At 35.8% G+C, this 24,796-nt stretch overlaps 1 protein-coding gene across 2 annotated transcripts in view; it reads right to left on the minus strand.

Moving 5' to 3' along the window:
* Positions 1-2,136: 2,136 nt before the first annotated feature.
* Positions 2,137-24,796, minus strand: part of RBM41 (RNA binding motif protein 41) — a 59,498-nt gene continuing 36,838 nt past the window's right edge. For both annotated transcript variants that reach the window (XM_036840992.1, XM_036840993.1), the window contains 2 exons: positions 5,284-5,431; positions 2,137-3,336 (listed from right to left, as the gene is read on the minus strand). In XM_036840992.1, coding sequence (XP_036696887.1) covers positions 3,170-3,336; positions 5,284-5,431 — 315 coding nt within the window. In that variant the 3' untranslated portion in view covers positions 2,137-3,169. The remainder of the gene's footprint in view (positions 3,337-5,283; positions 5,432-24,796) is intronic.

Genomic DNA, 24,796 nt, shown 5'->3' on the forward strand with positions numbered 1-24,796 from the left:
AAGTGAGGTTATTGATATGTTATCTTTCTTCTTTTAAATTATAGGCATTTGTACTTATGCATTTCTCTCTAAGCATTGCTTTAGGTGTATCCCAGAAGTTTTGGCATTTTGTGTGTTCATTTTCACTCATCTCAAATTAATCTTGTAATTCCTTCTTTAACCCACTGGTCATTTAAAAGTGTGTCTAATTCATATTTGTGTTTCCCAACTTTCTGTTATTGATTTCTAACTTCATTCCATGTGGTCAGAGAACATACTTTGCATGGTTTTAATCCACTTTAATTTATTGAGGTTTGTTTTATGGTATGTGATATGGTCTATCCTGGAGATGTTTCATGTGCACTTGAGAAGAATGTGTATTCTGCTCTTGTTAGGTGAAGTGTTCCATAAGTCTCTTTAAGGTCTAGTCGATTTATAGCATTGTTCAAGTCTTCTATTCCTTTGTTCATCTTCCATCTAGTTCTTATTGAAAATGGGGTACTTAATTCCCCAACTCTTATTGTATACTTTCATATTTCTCCATTCATTTCAGTTTTTGACTCATGTATTTTGGTACTCTGTTGTTAGGTGCATGTGTGTTTATAATTGTTATATCTTTCTGGCGGATTGACTTTTATCAATATAAGATGTCACTCTTTATCTATAGTGACATTTTTTGTTTTAAAGTCCATCTTAAATAGACTTTAGATAATAGTATAGCCACTCCAGCTTTCTTATAGTTGCCATTTGCCTGATATTTCTCTCTATCCTTTAATCTTCAGTCTGTATCCTTGAATCTAAAGTGTGAATCCAATAAATAGCATAGAGGTAAGTCTTGTTGTTTTTTTCCAGTTTGATGATCTTTGCCTTTTGATTGGATTGTTTAATCTATTCATATTTATTATTAATATAGGTGGACTTACGACTGCCATTTTACTGTTTCTTTTCTATATGTCTCAAGATTTTGTTTCTCCATTCCTCTTTTTGCTTTCTTTTGCATTGAACATTTTCTAATAAAACATTTAAATGTCTTTAATATTTTCACTATATATTTTTAGTTATTTCTTTAGTGGTTGCTCTAGGGTTTACCATATACATCTTAACTTAATTGGCTTCAGCTATATACTAACTAAATTCCAATGAGATATAAAAACCTTATTCCTATATAAACCTATTCCTTTTCTCACTTTCTGTGGTATTATTGTTATTATCATTATTATTTCTACATTACAAACCCAACAATATATCATTATAATCATTACTTAATATAATTTTATGTCTTTTAAAGAAGCTGAGAGAAGAAAGAGCAAGTATATATTTACAACTTTTTTATATTAACCTTATTTCCCATTTCTTATTTTCTTCATTCATTCCTGTGGATTTGAGTTACCATTTTAGAGTCATTTCTTTAATCCAATACAGCTTTGTTTCCACCCACTTCCTTTGTCTTGTTATTGGTAAATATATTACAGTTTTATATGTTATAGATCCAACAATGCAACTATATACATATTGTCTTATAAAATAGCTTTTTAAATCAATTAAGAAAGGAAAAATGTATTTTGACTGTCTTTTATAATTACATAATTACCTTTACCCATGATAATTTTTTAGATGTGTAGATTCAAATTACTGTCTGAGGTCACTTGCTTTCCACCTGAAGAACTTCCTTTAATATCTCCTGTAAGTCAGGTCTGACAGCAACATAGTCTCCCAGTTTTTGACTATGTGAGAATGTCTTTATTTCGTCTTCATTTTTGAAAAACAGCTTTATTGAATACAGGATTCTATATTGACAGTTTTTTTCTTTCAGCACTTTGAATATGTTTTCCCACTGCCACCTCCATTGTTTCTGATGAGAAGTCATCTATTACTCTTATTGAGATTCCCTTGTAAGTGGCTTCAGTTGTCTCATGTTGCTTTCAAAAGTTTCTCTTTGTCTTTGGGTTTTAGCATTATTATGGTATGTTTGTTGATTTCTTCTTGTTTATCCTAACTGGGGTTCATTGAGATTCCTCAGATGTGTAGATAATGTTTCTCATCAAATTTGGGATGTTTACAGCCATTATTTATTGGAATAATTTTTCTGCTCCTTTCTTTCTCTGATATTCCCATTACAAGTATGTTGGAGTGCTTAATGAATTTCCATTCTTTTTCCTTTCTGATCTTCAACCTGGATACAATTATCCCATTAAACATCACAACCCAATGAGGTAAGTAGTATTATTATCCTCATTTTTATAGATGAGAAAACTGAGGCTCAGATTAAGTGACTTGCCAAGGTCACAGAGTGGTAAGTATGGCTGTGAAGTTCAAACAGGTCTGACTCCAAAGTTTGTACTACTTCCTCTATATCATATCATCTTTCTATTCTCCAGCAACTACAAACAAACAACTGGGGGATTTGGGGTAGGCTGCCTCTCTTCTAGAGAGCTCTTTCTTTCTACCCCTCTTTAGTATTCTTTGCTAGTATGTTCCTCTTCTAAAATTAATATATCTAATCCCTAACATGTAATAGACAATGATTCAATGTTTATTGCTTTGAATTCAATCATTACTCAATGGTAGCTAGCTTAAATGACTATGAGAACATTAATGTTTTGATCTAAATTCTTTCATTAGAAAAAATATAAAGCTATTTGAAGACAGTGATAACTTATAGGGAAATGTCCATTAAATATGTCTACTAACTTATGAAAACTACCTACTGTTACTGCTGATAGGTCTCATTCAAGAGCATTTGCTGATGTTTAGGCCTGGAGTCTTGGTCATTTATTTACTAGGAAAATAAAATTAGGGACAAATGGGCTCGAGATAAATATTTCAACACTTAATTAGTTTTTTAGTTTTGTATATATAGGAGGCAGTGACAAATATTTAAGACCTCATATAAATTATAATGATTAAAAAAAAACCCTTGGAAGTAATCCACTGTAATTTATCCTGAGAAAATGATACTCTTTATTCCTTACCCTCCATACTCATTATATTGTCTATTCTAGAGAGTGTTTGATTATAGAAAATGTTTTCTACCAATTCTTTCCAAAAGCTGAAAGGGATTTTAATTCAGTTTTCTCTCCCTCAGTTAGCTTCTCTTCTTCAATTCCAAATAAATTGCTATCTATATACAAATCCTAGATCCTAGATTCTGATGCAAGAAAGACCTCCTGGGACTCAATCTTTATGTCTTCTAGCTGCCACTGATTTCTGTAGTATTATCTGTAGTAGATGATATTAGAGAAGCAGTCTGGAGATCTGACTGCTGCTTTTTGTTCTTTCCAAATTCTATCACCAATATTTTCCCACGTAGTTTATATCCATTTACTAGACGCAATGCTTGCCATGCTATTTCTGTATCTAAAAGAGAAAGAAAAAACATCAGTTTATATGTGGCTTAATCGATTTTATTCCAAGTCTAGTTTATGTTGTTTTGCCTTGGAGTTCAGTGTAGGCTATAAGGCCACGTAATTATTTGATTTTATTGTGTTTTCTACAATCTCAAATTTGTAATAACTCAGCAAGATTAAACTAATGGCTAAGAATAACAACAATAAAATCTTAAAATGGATATTTGAGAACTTTCTCCTAATTCAATGATACAGGTAAAGAAACAAGGATACAGACAGTGTGCTTAAGAGGGTTAAGCTATAACTAATAATACACAAACCTCTATCTTAGATAACAGATTATAAGTACTGTAAGAATGAAATCATTTTCAAAATGGGGAAGACAAATAAAAGAAGTTATCATGGTATTGAGGACATTTTGCTACTTTTTCCTTTTGATCAGAGAGTGGTTGTAGGAGCCCTCATTAGGATAAGTAAGTTTAAGAATGCTTGCAGGCATATGGAAGCTTGAGGTGTAAGAGTATATAGCATATAGCAGGAGGATTTGATTTATGGGTCTCAGAGCCTGGATGTGGGAAATTAGGAAGGAATGGAATTACTGCCTAGAGTCTGTGAAATCGTAAGTGGACAAGCAATGTTTTTAGATTGAACCAATTTATGTCTCATATATGTATGCACTACAAATTTTCAAATGCATGTATAATTACTAAAACGGCGATTTATTTAGAAGTACTTAGTGTATAGAGCCTTTTTATTACATATCTTTTCAATTAATGGATCATATTAGGTGGGGGTGCATGAAGTAATTTTATAAGTTTAAAAAGGGTTCTCACACTTGAAAAGACTAAAAATCACTAGTGTTGAGGATCCACAAACCTTTAATGAGATAGGAAAGATGGTACAATGCTGTATGAAAAGAATGCAGGGGAGTTTGGCACTGCTCATGTGTAAAAGCACTTCCCTTTAAATAGATTACTAGGCTGTATATAAATGATGATACTTTAGGGATAATAAAAGGCACAGCTCCTACCCAGCCCCCACCATAAAAAGAAAGTCTGGTCTGTCATAGAAACTGAAATTCCTATACAGGTATAACTTGTTTAACTGTACTTTGCTTTATTATGCTTTGCAGATATTGCAGTTTTTTCCCTCAAATTTAAGGTTTCTAGCAACCCTGCACTGTCAGATGACGGCTAGCATTTTTTACCAAGAAAGTATTTTTAAATTAAGGTATGTACATTGTTTTTTTAGACAAAATGCTACTGCACACTTAATAGACTACAGTATAGTACAAACATAACTTTTACATGTGCTAGGAAACCAAAAACTTCATGTGACTTGCTTCATTGGGATATTCACTTTCTTGCAGTGGTCTGGAACTGAATCCGTAATATCTCTGAGATATGCCTGTATTATTCCTCCCTTTGGTTTAGGATACTGAAATCATGTATTAAGATGCAAACAATAGTTAAAAGAATATATCACCTACTAGCTAATTATGAATTACTAATGAATTAGCATAATATAGCATAATAGCATAATATCTTGCAGTCTCTTAGTCCTAATAGGGCATAATGCAAGTACGAGTGTTCTGATCAGAATACCAATATATTAATAATTAACATAATTATAACTTGGACTAGAAATACTATTTTCAGCAAAGGGAAAGTAAATTTTGATGGCGTGAGTAGGAAGCGCCAAGACTGAGGAACAGTCAGGACAAAGGTGTAAAGTGGTCATGCACTGTCAAAGGAGGAGAGGAAGCACAGAAGAGAAAGTAGAGAAAAATTAAAAACATGTTTTCCTTAGTTCTCTTCCCTTCCTCCCATGTGCTTGTCCAAGCACATGCTTCTCATGTGCTGTAGAGAAATCAAAGCGCTATATCTAAACGAGGGGATAAGTAGTCACTAATGAACTTATGCTACAACTGAGTAATTATCCAGCTGAAGCTACTTACTGGGAAAAGTGATAAAAGCCTGCCCCCTCATTCGTCCAGTCATCATTCGGAATTGAATTGGAGGTCCTTTCTTCTCCTGGAACCGAGCGAATAATGAGACAAGATCTCCTTCGGTCACCCGAGGGCTAAGGTTCTTCAGGTATAACACCTAATATAAACCAAGAATCACCAGAAATATCACATTAGGGAGGTAAGGCAACTATTTAATTGTAGTAGGAATTAGTTAGTTTCAGATAAAGATGGTGGATTGAACACATGCATCTAATTTCAATCCCTCCAGAAAACTCTCCAAAAACTATAGAGACTTTTTTTTTAATATAAACTGACAAGGTAAAGAAGAACAAGGAAAGGAGGCAATAGCAATATTCTGGAAGCTGGAAAATAACTGAATGAGTGTACTCAAGAAAGCTGAATCTTAAACCAGCAGTGGGGAAAGCCAGGAACTAACCCAATCTACACCTAAGAATCCTCAAACAGTTTAGGAACTGATATATTCAGGTGTCTCTGGAAATGGATGTAAAGAGCTGGGGTTAAGATAAGGTGGGTAGGTTGAAAACTCTTTAAAAATAGGTTAGATCTTTAAACACCTCCCCTATAATATGCTACTGGGTAAAGACCACTCCCAATCTTGGTGAATACTGGAGGTTCATTCTTTGAACACAGGGAGTACTAGATACAGTTGAGGATGTGAATACTGTTCCTAAAAACTAGGAGATTAAGAGAATTAATGCATTCTGAATGATGAGGATACCCCAAACACTTCCTCCCATTTGGCTCCCACAATGCTGGTGGTACCCTCCCATGCAAGAGTTTTGAAGTCTTCTCTGGGGAATCTGATTACCCCAAGAGGAAAGATCTAAAAATGCTGATTTGGGATGGGGAATTTCTCCAAGAAATGGACGAGCCAGATGACTTTAAGTGAAGCTCAAAGTCAATAAGGATCACTCATTTGCTCAGAGCTTCCAATCTGTTTTTGGCCCCTACTCATAAATATGAGCACAGATTATCAGGCATCTGAGAAAAGCCTCTAATGTGAAAGAGAACAGAACAAACAAAGAAATGAAAGCAAATGGGAGAAAACAGAAACTATGCAAGGACCAAAAAAAAAACCTTCAAAAAGCCATCACTAATACCCTCAGAGAAATAAGAGAAAATATTCCATCTATTACGAATGGGATGCTATAAAAAAAAGAAATATTCAAGAAAACAAAAAAGAGCTCTTAAGTGTGATTGAACTTAGTTCTTATCAGCTTAAAATAGATTGTTATAAGATGTTTTGAGTAAGTTCCATTGTAATTATGAAGAAAATACCTATAGAGGATACACAAAAGAAAATGAGAAAGGAAAAAAGCACTTCACTACCAAAAATTCATTGAAATACAAAGGAGGACCTCAAGAAAGAAAAGGAGCAACAAAAGAGCTACAATACAGAAAACAACTAATAAATGGCAATAGTAAGTCCTCCCTATCAATAATTACTTTACCTATAAATGGATTAAACTCCCTAATTAAAGACGTAGAGTGGCTGAACAAATAAAAACCAAGATCTGACTATGTGCTGTCTGCAAGAAACTCACTTTAGATTTAAGGCCATACATAGGCTGAAAATGAAAGGATAAAAAAATAAATTCCATGCAAATTGTAACCAAAAAAGAGCAGGGTTGGCCATGCTTATATAAGATAAACTAGACTTTAAGTCAAAAACTTTCAAAGGAAACAAAAAAGGATATTATATAATGATAAAAAGGTCAATTCACCAGGAAGATATAACTATTATAAATATATATACACCCAACATCAGAGCACCTAAATATATGAAGCAAACATTGAAAAAACTGAAGGAAGAAACAGAAAGCAACACAATATTACTAGGAGATTTCAATACCTCACTTTCAATAGCAGAAGAAAAACTAGAAAATTCACAAATTAGTGGAAACTAAACAACATACTCTAGAACAACTAATGGGTCAAAGAAGAAATCAAAAGGGAAATTAGAAAATACCTTGAGACAAATGAATATGAAACCACAATATACCAAAATTTATTGGATGCAGCAAGATCAATACTAAGAGGGAATTTTATAGCATTAAATGCCTAAATTAAAAGAGGAGAAAGCTCTCAAACAACTTAACTCTATACTTCAAGGAACTAGAAAAAAAAGAACAAACTAAGCTCAAAGTTATCAGAGGGAAATAATAAAGATTAGAACAGAAATAAATGAAATAGAGATTAGAAAAATCATAGAAAAAAATCAACCAAACTAAGAGCTGTTTTTTAAAAAGATCAACAAAATTGACTAACTTTAGTTAGGCTAAGAAAAAAGAGAAGACTCAAATAAAATTAGCCGTGAAAGAGGAGTCATTACAATGGATGCCACAGAAATAAAAAAGGATTATGAGAGACTACTCTGATAATTACATGCCAACAAATTGGATAACCTAGAAAAAAGGATAAATTCCTAGAAACATAAAACCTACCAAGACAAAATCATGAAGAAATAGAAAATCTGAATAGATATATAACTAGCAATAAAATTGAATCAGTAATCAACAAAGAAAAGCCCAGGACCAGATGGCTTCACAGGTGAATTCTACCTAACATTTAAAGAAGAATTAATACCAATCCTCCTCAAACACTTCCAAAAAACTGAAGAGGAGAGAACACTCCCAAACTAGTTTTATGAGGCCAGCATTACCCTGACCAAAAGCAGAAAAAGACATTACAAGAAAAGAAAACTACAGGCCAATATCCCTGATGAATACAGATGCAAAAATCCTTAACAGAAAACTAGTAAACTGAATTAAAAAGCACATTTAAAGGATCATACATCATGACCAAATGGGATTTATCCCTGTGATGCAAGGATGGTTCAACATATGAAAATCAGTCAATAAGATAAAACATATTAACAGAATGAAGGATAAAAATCACAGATCATCTCAAAAGACATCAATGGGCAGATATTCCAGACAGAAAATCAATAAGGCAACAAAATGACACAATAGAACAGACAGACTTAATTGATATTTTCAAGACATTACATCCAAACAAAAACAAAACCAAAAAACACCAAATCAAGCAAAACAACAACAACAACCAGAATACACATTCTTTTCAAGTGCACACTGGAACATTCTCTAGGACAGACCACATACTAGGACACAAAACAAGCCTCAACAAATTTAAGAGGCCAGGGATTATTTCAAGCATCTTTTCTGACCACAACAGCATGAAACTAGAAATCAACCACAGAAAGAGAAACGAGAAAAAAAATGATTACATGGAGATGAAACAACATGCTACTAAAAAAGCAATGGGTCAAAAACAATGAAATCGAAGAGGAAATTAAAAAATACCTTGAGACAAATGACAATGAAAACACAACCATACAAAATCTATGGAATGCAGCAAAAGCAGTCCAAAGAGGGAACTTCATAGTGATAAAGGCCTTCCTCAAAAACAAGAAAAATCTCAAATAAACAACCTAACCTACCACCTAAAAGAATTAGAAAAAGAAGAACAAACAAAACCTAAAGTCAGCAGAAGGAAGGAAATAACAAAGATCAGGGAGGAAATAAATAAAATAGATATCAAAAAACAATAGAAAAAATCAATAAGCCAAGAGCTGTTTTTTCGAAAATGTAAACAAAATTGACAAACCTCTGGTCAGGCTCAACGAAAAAAGAGAGAGAACCCAAATAAATGAGGAGAAATCACAACTGATACTGCAGAAATACAAAAAAAACATAAGAGAATACTATAAACAATTATATGCCAACAGATTGGACAACCTAGAAGAAACTGACAAGTTTCTAGAAACATACAGTCCACCAAAACTGAATCAAAAATAAATAGATAATTTGAACAGACCAATCACTAGAAGTGAAATAGAATCTGTAATTTAAAAAAACTCCCTGCAAACAAAAGTCCAGGACTGGATGTCTTCACTGGGGAATTCTACCAAACATACAAAGAAGAACTTATATCAATCCTTCTCAAACTCTTCCAAAAGACTGAAGAGTAGGGAACACTACCAAAGTCATTCTATGAAGCCACCATCATCCTGATACCAAATCCAGACAAAGACACTACCATAAAAGAAAATTACAGGCCACTATCTTTGATGAACATAGATGCAAAAAATTCTCAACAAAGTATTAGCAAACCAAATTCAACAACACATAAAAAAGATCATACACCATGATCAAGTTGGATTCATCTCAGGGTCACAAGGATGGTTCAACAAACGCAAATCAACCAATGTGATACACCACATCAACAAAAGAAAAGACAAAAAACACACGATCATCTCAACAGATGCAGAAAAAGCATTTGATAAAATTCAACATCCATTCATGATAAAAACTCTTATCAAAGTGGGTACAGAGCGAACATATCTCAACATAAGAGAAGCTGTTTATGACAAACCCACAGTCAACATAATACATAACAGTGAAAAGGGAAAAAGCCTTCCTACTAAAATCTGGAACAAGACAATGATGCCCACTTTCACCACTTCTATTCAACATAGGACTGGAAGTCCTAGCCACAGAAATCAGATAGTAAAAAGAAATAAAAGGTATCCAAATTGGAAGGGAAGAGGTAAAATTCTCATTATATGCAGATGACATTATACTATATATAGAAAACCCTAAAGACTCCATACAAAAACTACTAGAACTGATAAGCAAATTCAGCAAGGTAGCAGGATACAAGATTAACATACAGAAATCTGTTGAATTTCTTTACACTAACAATGAAATATCAGAAAGGGAAAGTTTAAAAAAAATCCCTTTAAAAATTACATCATCAACATCACTAATCATTAGAGAAATGCAAATCAAAACTACAATGACGTATCACCTCACACCAGTCAGAATGGCCATCATCAAAAAATCTACAAACAATAAATGCTGGAGAGGGTGTGGAGAAAAGGGAACCCTCTTGCACTGTTGGTGGGAATGTAAATTGATACAGCCACTAGGGATAACAGTATGGAGGTTCCTTAAAAAACTAAAAACAGAACTGCTGTATGACCCAGCAATCCCACTACTGAGCATATACCCTGAGAAAACCATAATTCAAAAAGAGACATGTACCACAATGTTCATTGCAGCACTATTTACAATAGCCAGGACATGGAAGCAACCTAAGTGTCCATCAACAGATGAATGGATAAAGAAGATGTGGCACATATATACAATGGAATATTAGCCATAAAAAGAAACGAAATTGAGCTATTTGTAGTGAGGTGGATGGACCTAGAGTCTGTCATACAGAGTGAAGTAAGTCAGAAAGAGAAAAACAAATACCATATGTAACACATATATATGGAATCTAAAAAAAAAAGGTTCTGATGAATCTAGGGCCAGGACAGGAATAAAGATGCAGATGTAGAGAATGGACTTGAGGACATGGGGAGGGGGAAGGGTAAGCTGGGATGAAGTGAGAGAGTGGCATTGACATATATACACTACCAAATTTAAAATAGATAGCTAGTCAGAAGCAGCTGCATAGCACAGGGAGATCAGCTCGGTGCTTTGTCACCACCTAGAGGGGTGGGATAGGGAGGGTGGGAGAGAGATGCAAGAGGGAGGGGATATGGGGATATATGTATACATACAGCTGATTCACTCTGTTATACAGCAGAAACTAACACAACACTGTAAAGCAATTATACTCCAATAAAGATGTTTTAAAGAAAAAAAAAAAAAAAGACGAGTCAGCAGTTTCTTCTGATGGATCTCATAAAGGGGACACAGTATCCTTAACAACATCCTGACAATGGTCATGACCATGAGACATAGAAAGTTAGTAGAATTACATGTAAGTTAGTTAATAAACGGTTCCTTTCTAAAAAAAAAAAAAAAAAAGAATAAAGCTATGGATAAACAACAAGGTCCTACTGTATAGCAAATATCCTATCCCACTATATTTGATATCCTATGATAAACCATAATGGAAAAGAGTATGAAAAAGAATGTATATATATATATATATATATGAGTCACTTTGCTGTACAGCAGTATTTAACACAACATTGTAACTCAACTTTACTTCAATAAAAAATAAATTAAAAAAAATAAAAATAAATAAAAATTCCATCAAAAAATCAAATACTTAGGAATAAACCTGACCAAGGAGGTGAAAGACTTATATGCTGAGAACTATAAAATGCTGATAAAGGAAACAGAAGATGATTTCAAGAAATGGAAAGATATACCACGCTCTTGGATTGGAAGAATTAATATTGTTAAAATGGCCATACTACCCCAAGCAATCTACAGATTTAATGTGATCCCTATCAAATTACCCATGTCATTTTCCACAGACTAGAACAAATAATTCTAAAATTTAAAGGAACCATAAAAGACCCAGAATTGACAAAGCAATCCTGAGGAAAAAGAACAAAGCAGGAGGCATAACCCTCCCAGACTTCAGACAATTACAAAGCTACAGTAATCAAAACTGCGTGGTACTGGCACAAAAACAGACATATAGATCAATGTAACAGAACAGAGAGCCCAGAAATAAACCCACACATCTACAGTCAATTAATCTTTGACAAAGGAGGCAAGAATATACCATGGAGAAAAGACAGTCTCTTCAGCAAGTGGTGTTGGGAAAGCTGGACAGCTGCATGTAAATCAATAAAGTTAGAACACTGCCTCATGCCATACACAAAAATAAACTCAAAATGGCTTAAAGACTTACATGTAAGACAGGATACCATAAAACACCTAAAAGAGAACACAGGCAAAACATTCTCTGACATAAATTGTACCAATGTTTTCTTAGGTCAGTCTCCCAAGGCAATAGAAATAAAAGCAAAAATAAACAAATGGGACCTAATCAAACTTATCAGCTTTCACACAGCAAAGGAAACCATGAACAAAACTAAAAGACAACCTACGTACTGGGAGAAAATATTTGCAAATGATGCGACTGACAAGGGCTTACTTTTCAAAATATACAAACAGCTCAAAAAACTCAGCAACAAAAAAACAAACAACCTAATCAAAAATAGGCAGAAGACCTAAATAGACATTTCACCAAAGAAGACATACAGATGGCCAATAAGCACATGAAAAGATGCTCAACATCGCTAATTACTGGAGAAACGCAAATCAAAACTAAAATGATGTATCACTTCACACCAGTCGGGATGGCCATCATCAAAAAGTCTACAAATAATAAATGCTGGAGAGGGTGTGGAGAAAAGGAAACCCTCTTACTCTGTTGGTGGGAATGTAAATTGGTGTAACCACTATGGAGAACAGTACGGAGGTTCCTTAAAAAACTAAAAATAGAGTTGCCATATGATCCAGCAATCCCATTCCAGGGCATATATCTGGAGAAAACTCTAATTCAAAAAGATACATGCACCTCAGTGTTCATAGCAGCACTATTTACAATAGCCAAGACATGGAAGCAACCTAAATATCCGTCAACAGATTAATGGAAAAAGAAGATGTAGTATATATATACAATGGAATACTACCTAGCCACAAAATAGAATGAAATAATGCCATTTGCTGCAACATGGATGGACCTAGAGATTGTTATACTAAGTGAAGAATGTCAGACAAAGACAAATATCATATATCACTTATATGTGGAATCTAAAATATGATAAAAATGAACTTATTTACAGAACAGAAATAGACTCACAGACATAGAAAACAAAGTTATGGTTACCAATGAGGAAAGGCAGGGAGGAGGGATAAACTAGGAGTTTGGGATTAGCAGATAGAAACTACTATATATAAAATAGATAAACAACAAGATCCTACTGTATAGCACAGGGAACTATATTCAATATCTTGTAATAAACTATAATGGAAGATAATCTGAAAAATTATATACAGTAAGTCCCCTACATATGAACGAGTTCCGTTCCAAGAGTGTGTTCTAAGTCCAATTTGTTCATAAGTCCAACAAAGTTAGCCTAGGTACCCAACTAACACAATCGGCTATTTAGTACTGTACTGTAATAGGTTTATAATACTTTTCACACAAATAATACATCAAAAACAAAAAAATAAAGAAAACATTTTATACCTTACAGTACAGTACCTTGAAAAGTACAGTAGTACAGTACAACAGCTGGCATACAGGGGCTGGCATCAAGTGAACAGGCAAGAAGAGTTACTGACTGGAGGAAGGAGAGGAAGTGGGAGGTGGTAGAGCTGAAGGATCATCAGCAATAGGCGATGCAGGGCAAGCTGCAATTTCACTCATGCCTGACGTTGATGGCACAGGTTCTGGTTCCTTGCTGGATTCAGTTCTATCTACCCTCTTAAAAAAAATGATCTAGTGATGTCTGGGTAGTAGCTCTTTTTTTCTCATCATAGATGACATGGTAGCCTGGATTGCATTCTGAACGGCTGCTGCAACCTTTGTGTACCTTTCTACGTTTGGGTCCTGTGCCTCAAAAACTAACAGTGCCTACTTAAATAAAGAAAATCCCCTTGCCATTTCCTGCATCGTGAATCTCTTCAGTTCTTCAGTTACTTCTTCCTCTTGTCTTTCTTCATCCTTTCTCTGGGCCTCCAATTCCATCAGGTCCTCATTAGTAAGCTCCTCGTGCTGCACAGCAAGGAGTTCAATGAAGTCGTCCTCTTGCAGATCTAGCTCCAGCTGCTCGTTGAGGGTCACTACATTGCTGAAGACCTCTTTGGACTCCTCATCCACCTTCTCAAATCCACGAAAATCGTGAACAAACTGTGGGCCAAGGTTCTTCCAAACCCCATTCATGGTGACAGCCATAACCTCACGCCAAGCAAAGTCAATGTTTTTTATGGCCTTGTAGATGTCATAGTCCTTCCAAAATTGTCGCCAAGTTGTTCCTGATTCGTCACTCACCTTTACTGCCTGACGAAAAGTGTGATGTAAATAATATTTCTTGTAGGTTGCTATAACTCTCTGGTTCATAGGTTGGATGAGCGATATAGTATTCAGTGGCATATGCACTACTGTACTTTGATGTTGGGATGAAAGTCGTCCATGAATGGGGGTTGACTTGGAGCACCGTTCAGCAGCAAAAGAATGTTGAATGGGACATCCTCCTCCAAGCAATATTTCTCTACCTCCGGGATAAACTGGTGGAAAAACCAGTCCTGGAAAATGGCCTGTGTAACCCAGGCTTTGGGGTTACTCTTCCACACAATAGGAAGAGAGCCCTTGGCTATGTTTTAAGGGCTCTTGGGTTCTCTGAATGATAAACTAAGAGAGGTTTCAGCTTCATACGCTGGAAGCACTGCCACCAAACAACAGAGATAGCCTATCCTTTGCTGCTTTATAGCCTGGCATCAACTTTTCCTCCTTACTGATGTAACTTCGGTCTGGCATCCTCTTCCAGTACAGTCCTGTCTCATCCACATTAAAAACTTGCTCGGGTAAATACATACCTTCATCGATAATTTCTCGAAACACTTCAGGAAATTCCCGGGCAGCTACTGTTATCTGCACTCACTGCCTCGCCACTTACTTTTACATTGTGAAGGTTGGCTCTAGCCTTGAACCGATGAAACCAGCCATGGCTGGCATTAAAAGATGTGCCCTCGGATTCTTCGCCATGTTTCTTCTTCAAGTCTTCATAAAGGCTTTTAGCTTTCTCTTAAATCAGCATTAAGCTGAGTGGGACTTGATGCAGATGCTGATCCTGCATCCACACACTGAGAAGTTTCTCCATCTCCTCCATCACTTTTCCACGCTTCTTTGATATTATTGTTGACGTCAATGGCACAGCAGACTTCACATGTTACATGATCTTGTCCTTGTTCTCTAAAATCATGCTGATGGTTGAAAGATTCATGTTATAAGAACGAGTGACATCTACCATTGTTTTGCCTCACTCCACTCTCTCAGTTATTTTCACTTTTGTTTCCATCGTTATCATTTGGTGCTTCTTAGCAGTACCAGCTACATCACCACTGCTTTTATGCTTGCTTCCGGACATCCTGGGCTTAAAATAAAGATACTGTACTACTGTACTCTATACACTACTGTAAAGTACACAAAAGCACAATCACTTGTAGAGGATGCATGCATGTGACAATGTAGGCCAGACATGTGAACTTACGTGATTGGACATGTGAACGCACGTTTGCATCTCTGAAAGCTCACAACTTGAAGGTTTGTATGTAGAGGACTAACTGTATACATGTGTGTGTGTGTGTGTGTGTGTATAAAAAAAATGAATCACTTTGCTGTACACCAGAAACTAACACAACATTGTAAATTATACTTCAGTAAAAAAAAAACTAGAAATATTAGAAAAAAAAATTGAAAAAGACACAAATAAATGGTAAGACATCCCATATTCATGGATCAGAAATATTAATATTGTCGAAATGTACATACTACTCATAGTGCTCTACAGATTCAATGCAATTGTTATCAAAATCCCAGTGACAGGGACTTCTCTGGTGGCACAGTGGCTAAGAATCTGCCTGCCAATGTGAGGGACATGGGTTCGATCACTGGTCTGGGAAGATCCCATATGTCGCGGAGCGACAAGCCTGTGCGCCACAACTACTGAGCCTGCACTCTAGAGCCCTTGCACCACAACTACTGAAGCCCGAGCACCTAGAGCCCATGCTCTGCAACAAGAGAAGGCACTGCAATGAGAAGCCTGCACACCGCAACAAAGAGTAGCCCCTGCTTGCCACGACTAGAGAAAGCCCGTGTGCAGCAAAGAAGACCCAACACAGCCAAAAAAAAAAAAAATCCCAATTACAAATTTTATGGAAATAAAAAAAGTCCTAAAATTCATATGGAACCACAAGAGACCCCAAATCAACAAAGTAATCTTGAGGAAGAAGAACAAAGTAGGCTGTGTCACATATCCTGATTTCAAACTACAGTAATCAAAACAGTAAGGTACTAGCATAAAAATAAACAGACATATTGACCAATGGAATAGAATAGAGGGCCTAGAAATAAACCACACATTTATCGTAAACTGATCTTAGACAAGGAGGGCAGGAATACACAATGGGGAAAAGACAGTCTTTTTAATAAATGGTGTTTGGAAAACTGGATATCCAGTACAAAAGAATGAAATTAGATGCTTCTCTTACACCCTATACAAAACCCAACTCAAAAGAAATTAAAGACTTAAAAATAAGACATGAAACTCTAAAACTCCTAGAAGAAAACATAGAAAAATCTTGACCCTGGCCTTGGCAATAATTTCTTAGATATGCTGTGAAAAGCACAAGCAACAAAAGCAAAAACAGACAAGTGTCATTACATCAATTCAAACCAATATGCACAGCAAAGGAAACAATCAGCAAAGTTAAAAAGCTGCCTACAGAATGGGAGAAAGTATTTTCAAATCATATATCTAATAAAGGGTTAATATCTAAAATATATAAGGGATTCCTGAAACTCAAAAGCGAAAAAAAAAAAAAAAAGATGTGTTGGTAAGGATGTGGAAAAATTTTAACCCTTGTACACTGTTGGTGGAAATGTAAATTTGTACAACCACAATGGAAAACAGTTGGAAGATCATTAAAAAATTAAGAATAGAACCAACATAATCCAGCAATCCCACTTCTGGCTATATATCTAAAAGAACTGGAATCAGAATCTGGAAGAAATATCTGCATTCCCATGTTCACTGCACCATTGTTCACAATAGCAAAGACATGGAAACAACCTAAATGTCTATTGACAGATGAATGGACAAAGAAAATGTGGTGTATAAATACAACAAGGTATTATCCAGCCTTAAAAACGAATAAAATCTTGTCATTTGCTACAACATAGGTGAACTTGGAAGACATGCTAAATGAAATAAACCAGAAACAGAAGAACAAATACTACATGATCCCACATATATCAGGAATCTAAAATAGTCAAACTCATAGAAGCAGAGAATAGAATCGTGCTTACCAGGGGCTAGGAGGAGGGGTAACTGAGGAGGTGTTCATCAAAGGGTATATAGTTTCACTTATGCAAGATGAGTAAGTCCTATAGATCTATTGTACAGCAGAGTATATATAGTTAACAATACTGTACTGGATACTTAAAAATTTGTTAAAAGGATAGATCTTACATTAAATATTCTTATCAAAAGAAAAAATGGAGGGAGGAAATTCCTGGAGGTGATGGTTAAGTTTAGGGCATTGTATTGGTGATGGTTTCATGGTGTATATTTATCTTCAAACCTACCAAGATGCATACATTAAATATGTACAGCTTTTTTTGTATGTCAAACATACTTCAATTGAAGAAAAACTTAACCAAGGAAGTGAAGGACTTGTACATTGAAAACCACAAAACGTTGCTCAAAGAAATTAAAGACAACACAAATAAACTCAAAGATGTCACATGTTCATGGACTAGAAGTCAATATTATTAAAATGTCCACACTATCCAAAGTGGTCTACAGATTTAATGCAATCCATATCAAAATCCCAATGTTATTTTTTGTAGAAATAGAAAAACAATCCTAAAATTCATAAGGAACCAGAAGAGACCCCCAAATAGCCAGAGCAATCTTGAGAAGAACAAAACTGGGGAGGCCTCACACTTCTTAATTTCAAAATATATTACAAATCTAGAATAATCAAAACAGTATGATACTGGCATAAAGACAGACATGTAGACTAATGGAACAGAATAGAGAGCCCAGAAATAAACCCACACATATACAGTCAACTGATTAATAAGGGAGGCAAGAATACACAATGGGGAAAGGATAGTCCCTTCAACCAATGGCGTTGGGGAAAGTTGATATCCACATGCGAAAGTATAAAATTGGTCTCTTATTTATATCATACACGAAAATCAACTCAAAGTGGATTAAAGATTTAAACATAAGACCTGAAACTCTAAAACTTCTAGAAGACAATATAGGGGAAAAACCTCATGACACTGGCCTTGGCAATGATTTCTTAGATATTACAGCAGAAACACAGGCAACAAAAGCAAAAATAAAGTGGGACTACATCACTAAAACACTTCTGCACAGCAAAGGAAACAATCAGTAAAGTGAAAAGGCAACCTACGGAATGGGAGAAATATTTGGAAACCATATATCTGATTAGAGGTTAATATCTAAAATATATAAGGAACTACCACAACTCAATAGCAAAAGACAACTTGAAAAAAACAGGCAAAAGACCTAAATAGGCATTTCTTCAAAGAACACATACAGGAAATAAGTGTTGATGAGAATGTGGATAAATTGGAACCCTTGTGTACTTTTGGTATGAATGGAAAATGGTGCAGCTCCTACAGAGAACAGTATGGAGGTTCCGCAAAAAATTAAAAATAGAACTACCATATGATCCAAGAATCCCAGTTCTGGTTACTTATCCAAATAATTAAAATCAGAATCTTGAAGAGATATCAGAACTCACATGTTTACTGCAGCACTATTCACAACAGCCAAGAGGTGGAAGCAACCTAAATGTCCACCACAGATGAATGAATTAAAAAGTGTGGTATATACATAGAGTGGAATATGATTTAGCTAGAAAAAAGGAAGGAAATCTTGTCATATGCTACAACATGGATGAACTTCGAGGGCACTATGCTAAGTGAAATAAGCCAGTCACAGAAAAACAAATACTGCAAAATTTCACTTATATATGGTATCTACAGTAGTCAAAGTCATTGAAGCAGAAAGTAGAATGGTAGTTTCCAGGGCCTGGGAGGATGAGGAAATAGGGAGTTGCTGTTCAGTGGGTATAAAGTTCAGTCATGCAAGATGAAAAGTTCTAGAGATCTGCTGTACAACACTGTGCCTACAGTTTACAATACTGTAATGTACACTTGAAATTTTGTTAAAAGTAGATCTCAGGTTATGTGTATTTTATTGCACTGGAGGAGAAAAAAAGAGATACATTGGCTAGCATAAGTTATATGCTTTATAGCTTAAAAAAAAACGAGAAAAATTCGGACAGGAGCAGCAAAAGCAAAGAGCTAGAAAACAGAGCCTGCTTAAATGACTTACCATTGAAACATATGAGTAAATATATTAAACATTGCAATCAGCAGTAGACTCTTTATGTCTCAAAGCCTCTGAAGCTGGATGTTCACATATTTAGCATTTAACCACACTCATATCTTAAAGGCAAGGGCATAGAATAACTGACTTGTGATTCACTTAAGTAATTTCAGGTGATCCAGAGTTTTGGCTCTGAAACACTCATTATGAAAGCATCATCAAATTAAATAACCAGAGGAAGGGAGAGGTATGTGAAACATACTGCAAGTTTCTCACCAAGTAGGAAAGATCCATACTAAGATTATTCCCTTTGATATGAACATTTTTAAAAAAATCAAGAGGACTTCTGGTCAAGGTGGCTCGGTCACTTCTTGCTTGGATGCATCTTCTCTGTTCCAAAAATATACATACATACATGCATACATACATACATACACATGGGTATGTATGTATGTATATGTCCACAACATATATATATATATATTCATATATACAAAGATACACACAAAGATACAGCTGGGCTCAAAAACAAGATAAATATTTCTGTGAAAGAGAAAAACAGAAACTCCAAGTGATAACAGAGGATGAAGCTCTTCCTAGTATCCCTCTGCAATAAACAGTGTTGTTTTGTATTTTTTGAACTTTATATATATGGTATTATACTATATGCATTTTCTGCAGCTACCTGTTGAAATTTTTTAAAAAAATACTTCATTTTTAGAACAGTTTTAGAATTACAGAAAAACTGAGTAGTACAAAGAGTTCCCATACACCCCACACCCAATATCTCCTATAATTAACATCTTACATTACTATGGTATGTTTCTTTAAATAAATTAATTAATATTGATACATTATTATTAACTAAAGTCCATAGTTTATTTAGATTTCCTTAGTTTTTCCCTAATGTCCTTTATCTGTTCCAGGATCCCATCCAGGATATCATAGTACATTTAGTTTTCATATGTCTTTAGTCTCCTCTTGGCTGTGGCAGTTTCTCAGACTTTTCTTGTTTTTAATGATCTTGACATTTTTGAGGAGTACTGGTTGGGTATTTTGTAGGATGCCCCACTACTAGAATTTTTTTTTAATTTATTTTTTGGCTGCGCTGGGTCTTCATTGCTGCACGCGGGCTTTCTCTAGTTGTGGTGAGGGGGGGCTATTCTTCATTGCAGTGCGTGGGCTTCTCATTGTGGTGGCTTCTCTCGTTGCAAAGCACAGGCTCCAGGCGCGCGGGCTTCAGTAGTTGCAGCACTTGGGCTCAGTAGTTGCGGCACGCAGGCCCTAGAGCATGCAGGCTTCAGTAGTTGCAGCACATGGGCTCAGTAGTTGTGGCGCACGAGCTCTACAGAGCGCGGGCTTCAGTAGTTGTGGCGCATGGGCTCAGCAGTTGCTGCTTGTGGGCTCTAGAGCATGGGCTCAGTAGTTGTGGCGCATGGGCTTAGTTGCTCCACGGTATGTGGGATCTTCCTGGACCAGGGATCAAACCAGTGTCCCCTGTATTGGCAGGTGGATTCTTAACTGCTGGACCACCAGGGAAGTCCCCACTACTAGAATTTTTCTGATGTTTTCCTATGGTTATATTGTGGTTATGGATTACTAGGAGGAAGACTACAGAGAAAAAGTACAATTTTGATCACATCATATCAAGCATACATACTATCAACATGATTTATGATTGATCTTCGCTTCGATCACCTGAGGCAGTGTTTGTTGGGTTTCTACACTGTAATGTTACTCTTTTTTTTTCTGTATTTCTATATTGTACTCTTTGGAAATAAGTCGCTAAGAGTAGCTCAAAACTAAGAAGTCAGGAGTTATGCTTCCCTTCCTTGAGGTGGAGCATCTACATAAACTATTTAGGATTCTTCTTCATGGGATATTTGTCTCCTCTCCCCCATTTATTGATTCATTCAGTCATTTTATTATCAGTATTGACTCACAGATATTCTGTACTTTGGGTTATAATCCAATATTAATTTATTTAGTTTGTTGTACATTCCCTGTTTTTGTTTGTTTGATAAAGTATTTTTCCTCCAATTTTGAATGATTGTTCTTCCTGGATACAGAATTCTAGGTGGGTGTTTTTCCTTTCATCACTTTAAATATTTTACTCCACTCTCTTCTTGCTTGCATGGTTTCTGATGAGATATCCAGTATAATTATTATCTTTGTTCCTCTATAGGTAAAGAGTTTTTCTCTGGCCATTTTCAAGATTTTCTCTTGGTCTTCAGTTTTCTGTGTTTGAACATGATATGCTTAGGTGTATTTTTTTGGTATTTATCCTACTTTGTATTCTTTGCTTGGATTCTGAATCTGTGGTCTGGTGCCTGTCATTAATTTTGGGAAATTCTCAGCCATTCTTACTTCAAATATTTCTTCTGCTCCTTTCTTTTTTTCTTTTTCTTCTGCTCCTTTCTTCTTCTGCTATTCCAATAATGTGTATGTTACACCTTTTGAAATTGTCCTTGGATATTCTGTTACATTTTTAAAGTCTTTTTTAAAAAATTTTATTTATTTATTTATTTATTTATTTTATCTTTGGCTGTGTTGGGTCTTCGTTTCTGTGCGAGGGCTTTCTCTAGTTGCGGCAAGCGGGGGCCACTCTTCATCGCAGTGCGCGGGCCTCTCACTATCACGGCCTCTCCTGTTGCGGAGCACAGGCTCCAGACGCGCAGGCTCAGTATTTGTGGCTCATGGGCCCAGTTGCTCCGCGGCATGTGGGATCTTCCCAGACCAGGGCTCGAACCCGTGTCCCCTGCATTGGCAGGCAGATTCTCAACCACTGCGCCACCAGGGAAGCCCCTAAAGTCTTTTTTTAATCTCTTCATTTCAGTTTGGGAGGATTCTATTGACGTGTCTTCAAGCTTACTAATTCTTTCCTTGGCTGTATGCAGTCTGCTCATGAGCCTATCAAAGGCATTATTTCTTTTTCTTTCTTTCTTTTCTTTTTCTTTTTTTTTTTGGCCATGCCGCATGGCTTGTGGGAATCTCAGTTCACTGACCAGGGACTGAACCTGGGCCATGGCAATGAAAGCCCAGAATCCCAACCACTAGGCCACCAGGGAACTCCCAAAGGCATCATTTCTGTTATAGTGTTTTTGATTTCTTGCATCTTTCTAGAGTTTCTATCTCTCTGCTTACATTATCCATTTGTTCTTGCATGTTGTATACTATTTCTAACAGACTCTTTATCATATTAATTATAGTTATTTTAAATTCCATATATATGATCGTTCAAAAACCTATGTTGTATCTCAGTTTGGTTCTGATGCTTGTTTTGTCTCTTGAGACTGTGGTTTTTCTTTTAGCATGCCTTATCATTTCTTTTTTGTTGAAAACCAGACACAATGCATAACATAATAGAAACTGAGATAAACAAGTCATTAGTGTGAGGTTTTATGTTAATCTGGCTAGAAGCTGGGCTGTGTTTAATGTTTACTCTTGCTGTAGGTGTCAGAGGTTTTTCAATTTCCTCTAATGTCTTTGTTTTTGTCTCCCTTGTTTTCTTTGGGTTTCCCTAAAAACGTCTTAGAGTCTGAGCCTTGCAGGTCTTTTGACTGTAATCCACAGTTAACATACTGAAGCCCTGCTGATGTGGTAGTAAGGTGTGGGGTATGGGAAAACATTCTGCAATCCTATAATTAAGTTTCAGTCTTTTATTGTGCCCATGTACCCAGCCTGTAACCTTCACAAGTATTTCACAGCTTTTATTCTCTTTCTCTTAGATGAGACAGTAAGGCTAGAGGAGCCTGGAGTTGGATAATTTCCCTTCTCCCACACTAGAGAAGGCTTTGGTAAAGTTGTTTTACTTGCTGGATAGCTCTTTGTTAAGTAGAAGCTTTGGATGTATTTCAAATTGATTACTTTCCCTGTCACCATGCCAGGAGCAGGAGACTTTTTCTTGGCTCTTCACACTGAGAACCCAGTGGAGTTCCTGGAGGTAAAAGTCATGAAAATGTGGGGGCCCCCATAGACTGTGGCCCCCAGGAGTTTGTTACTCAAACACTAATCTACACTCTGCTTCTTATAATTTGTCAAAGTTACCGCTTAAGTGTTCCTACCAGTTTATGGCTCTAGTGCTTTCTGCTCCTGATAAGCAGATCTGGGCTGTCATTCTTTGTAATTGCCTGTCTCTCCAGATTTCAGGGTTGCAGTTTGCTCTCTGATGTCAAATCCCTGATGGGTCCAAGAAAAGTCATTGATTTTTAGTTTGTTCAGCTGTTCTTCCTGTTGTAAGAGAGCAGTGATGACTTCTAAGCACTTTACATGTTGGCACTGAAACCCAAAGTCTGCAACAAACTTTTCATTCAATATTGTTTGTGAGTTTCATCCACGTTGATACCTGTAGTTCTATTTCATTCATTTTTTTCTTCTGTATAGTATTGTTTTTTATGAATATACCATGCTTTATCCATTCTCCTGCTTATGAACATGTATGTTGTTCATAAACAATGCTACTATGAGCATCCTTATAACATCTAATGTGCATGTGTAAGAGTTCCCCTAGGATAGATACCAAGAAGTAGGATTACTGACTTATAGTGTATGAGCATCATTCATTTTACTAGATATTGCCACAATGTTCTTGAAAGTGGTTGTACTCATTTATATTCACCCAGCGGTATATTAAGAGTTCTTACTGTTCCATACGTTCACCAATACTTGGCACTGTCAGGCCTTTAAATGTATGCCAACATCCTGGGTGTTAAATGGTATCTCATTATAGTTTATTTTGCATTTCTTTGATTACTAATGAGACTTTATAAGTTAATTGTCCATTCACGTTTTCTCCCCTGTGAATTGCCTGTTCATATCTTCTGGCCATTTTTATTGGGTTGTTTCTCTTTTTCTTATTGATTTGTAGGGAAAGATTTCCTTAAAATGTCTCAAAAAGCACAAACCATCAAATAAAATACTGATGATTTAATTACGTTACAATGAAAGACTTCTGCTTAACAAAAGACATCAGAAACAATGTTAAAAATATAAGTTACTCACCAGGTGCAGCAAGGGTTTGTATCCAGAATTTTAAAATAAAATCTATAAATAATATTGAAAACTAAATAATCAAAATCTATAAATAATATTAAAAACTAAATAATCAAATAATGGGCAAAGAAACAGAACAGGCAATTCATAGAAGGTTCCTGAAAGACTAATGAAGACTATGAATACAGGCATAACTTCATTGGAAATCAGGAACATGCAAATTAAAACCATGAGATACCTTTCAAACACATTAGACTGGCAAAAATAAAAAGTCAAAAACTTTAAAGTCTTAGCAAAGATGTGAAAGAGATTTCTTAAACCCTGCTCATGGAGGTGAAGATACACATACCCTATATCACAGTAATTCCACTCCTAGATATGTAATATATAGAACAGTGATTCTTAAAATGTCACTCTCAGACCAGCAGCATCATCAGTATCTCCTGGGAACTTGGAAATGCAAATTCTCAGGCCCTACTCCAGATGTATAGAACAAAAAATTCTGGGGGCGGAACCCAGCAATCTGTGTTTTAACAAGCCTTCCAGGTGATTCTGCTG

The sequence above is a fragment of the Balaenoptera musculus genome, chromosome X (assembly GCF_009873245.2).
Source record: "Balaenoptera musculus isolate JJ_BM4_2016_0621 chromosome X, mBalMus1.pri.v3, whole genome shotgun sequence".
NCBI lineage: Eukaryota > Metazoa > Chordata > Mammalia > Artiodactyla > Balaenopteridae > Balaenoptera > Balaenoptera musculus.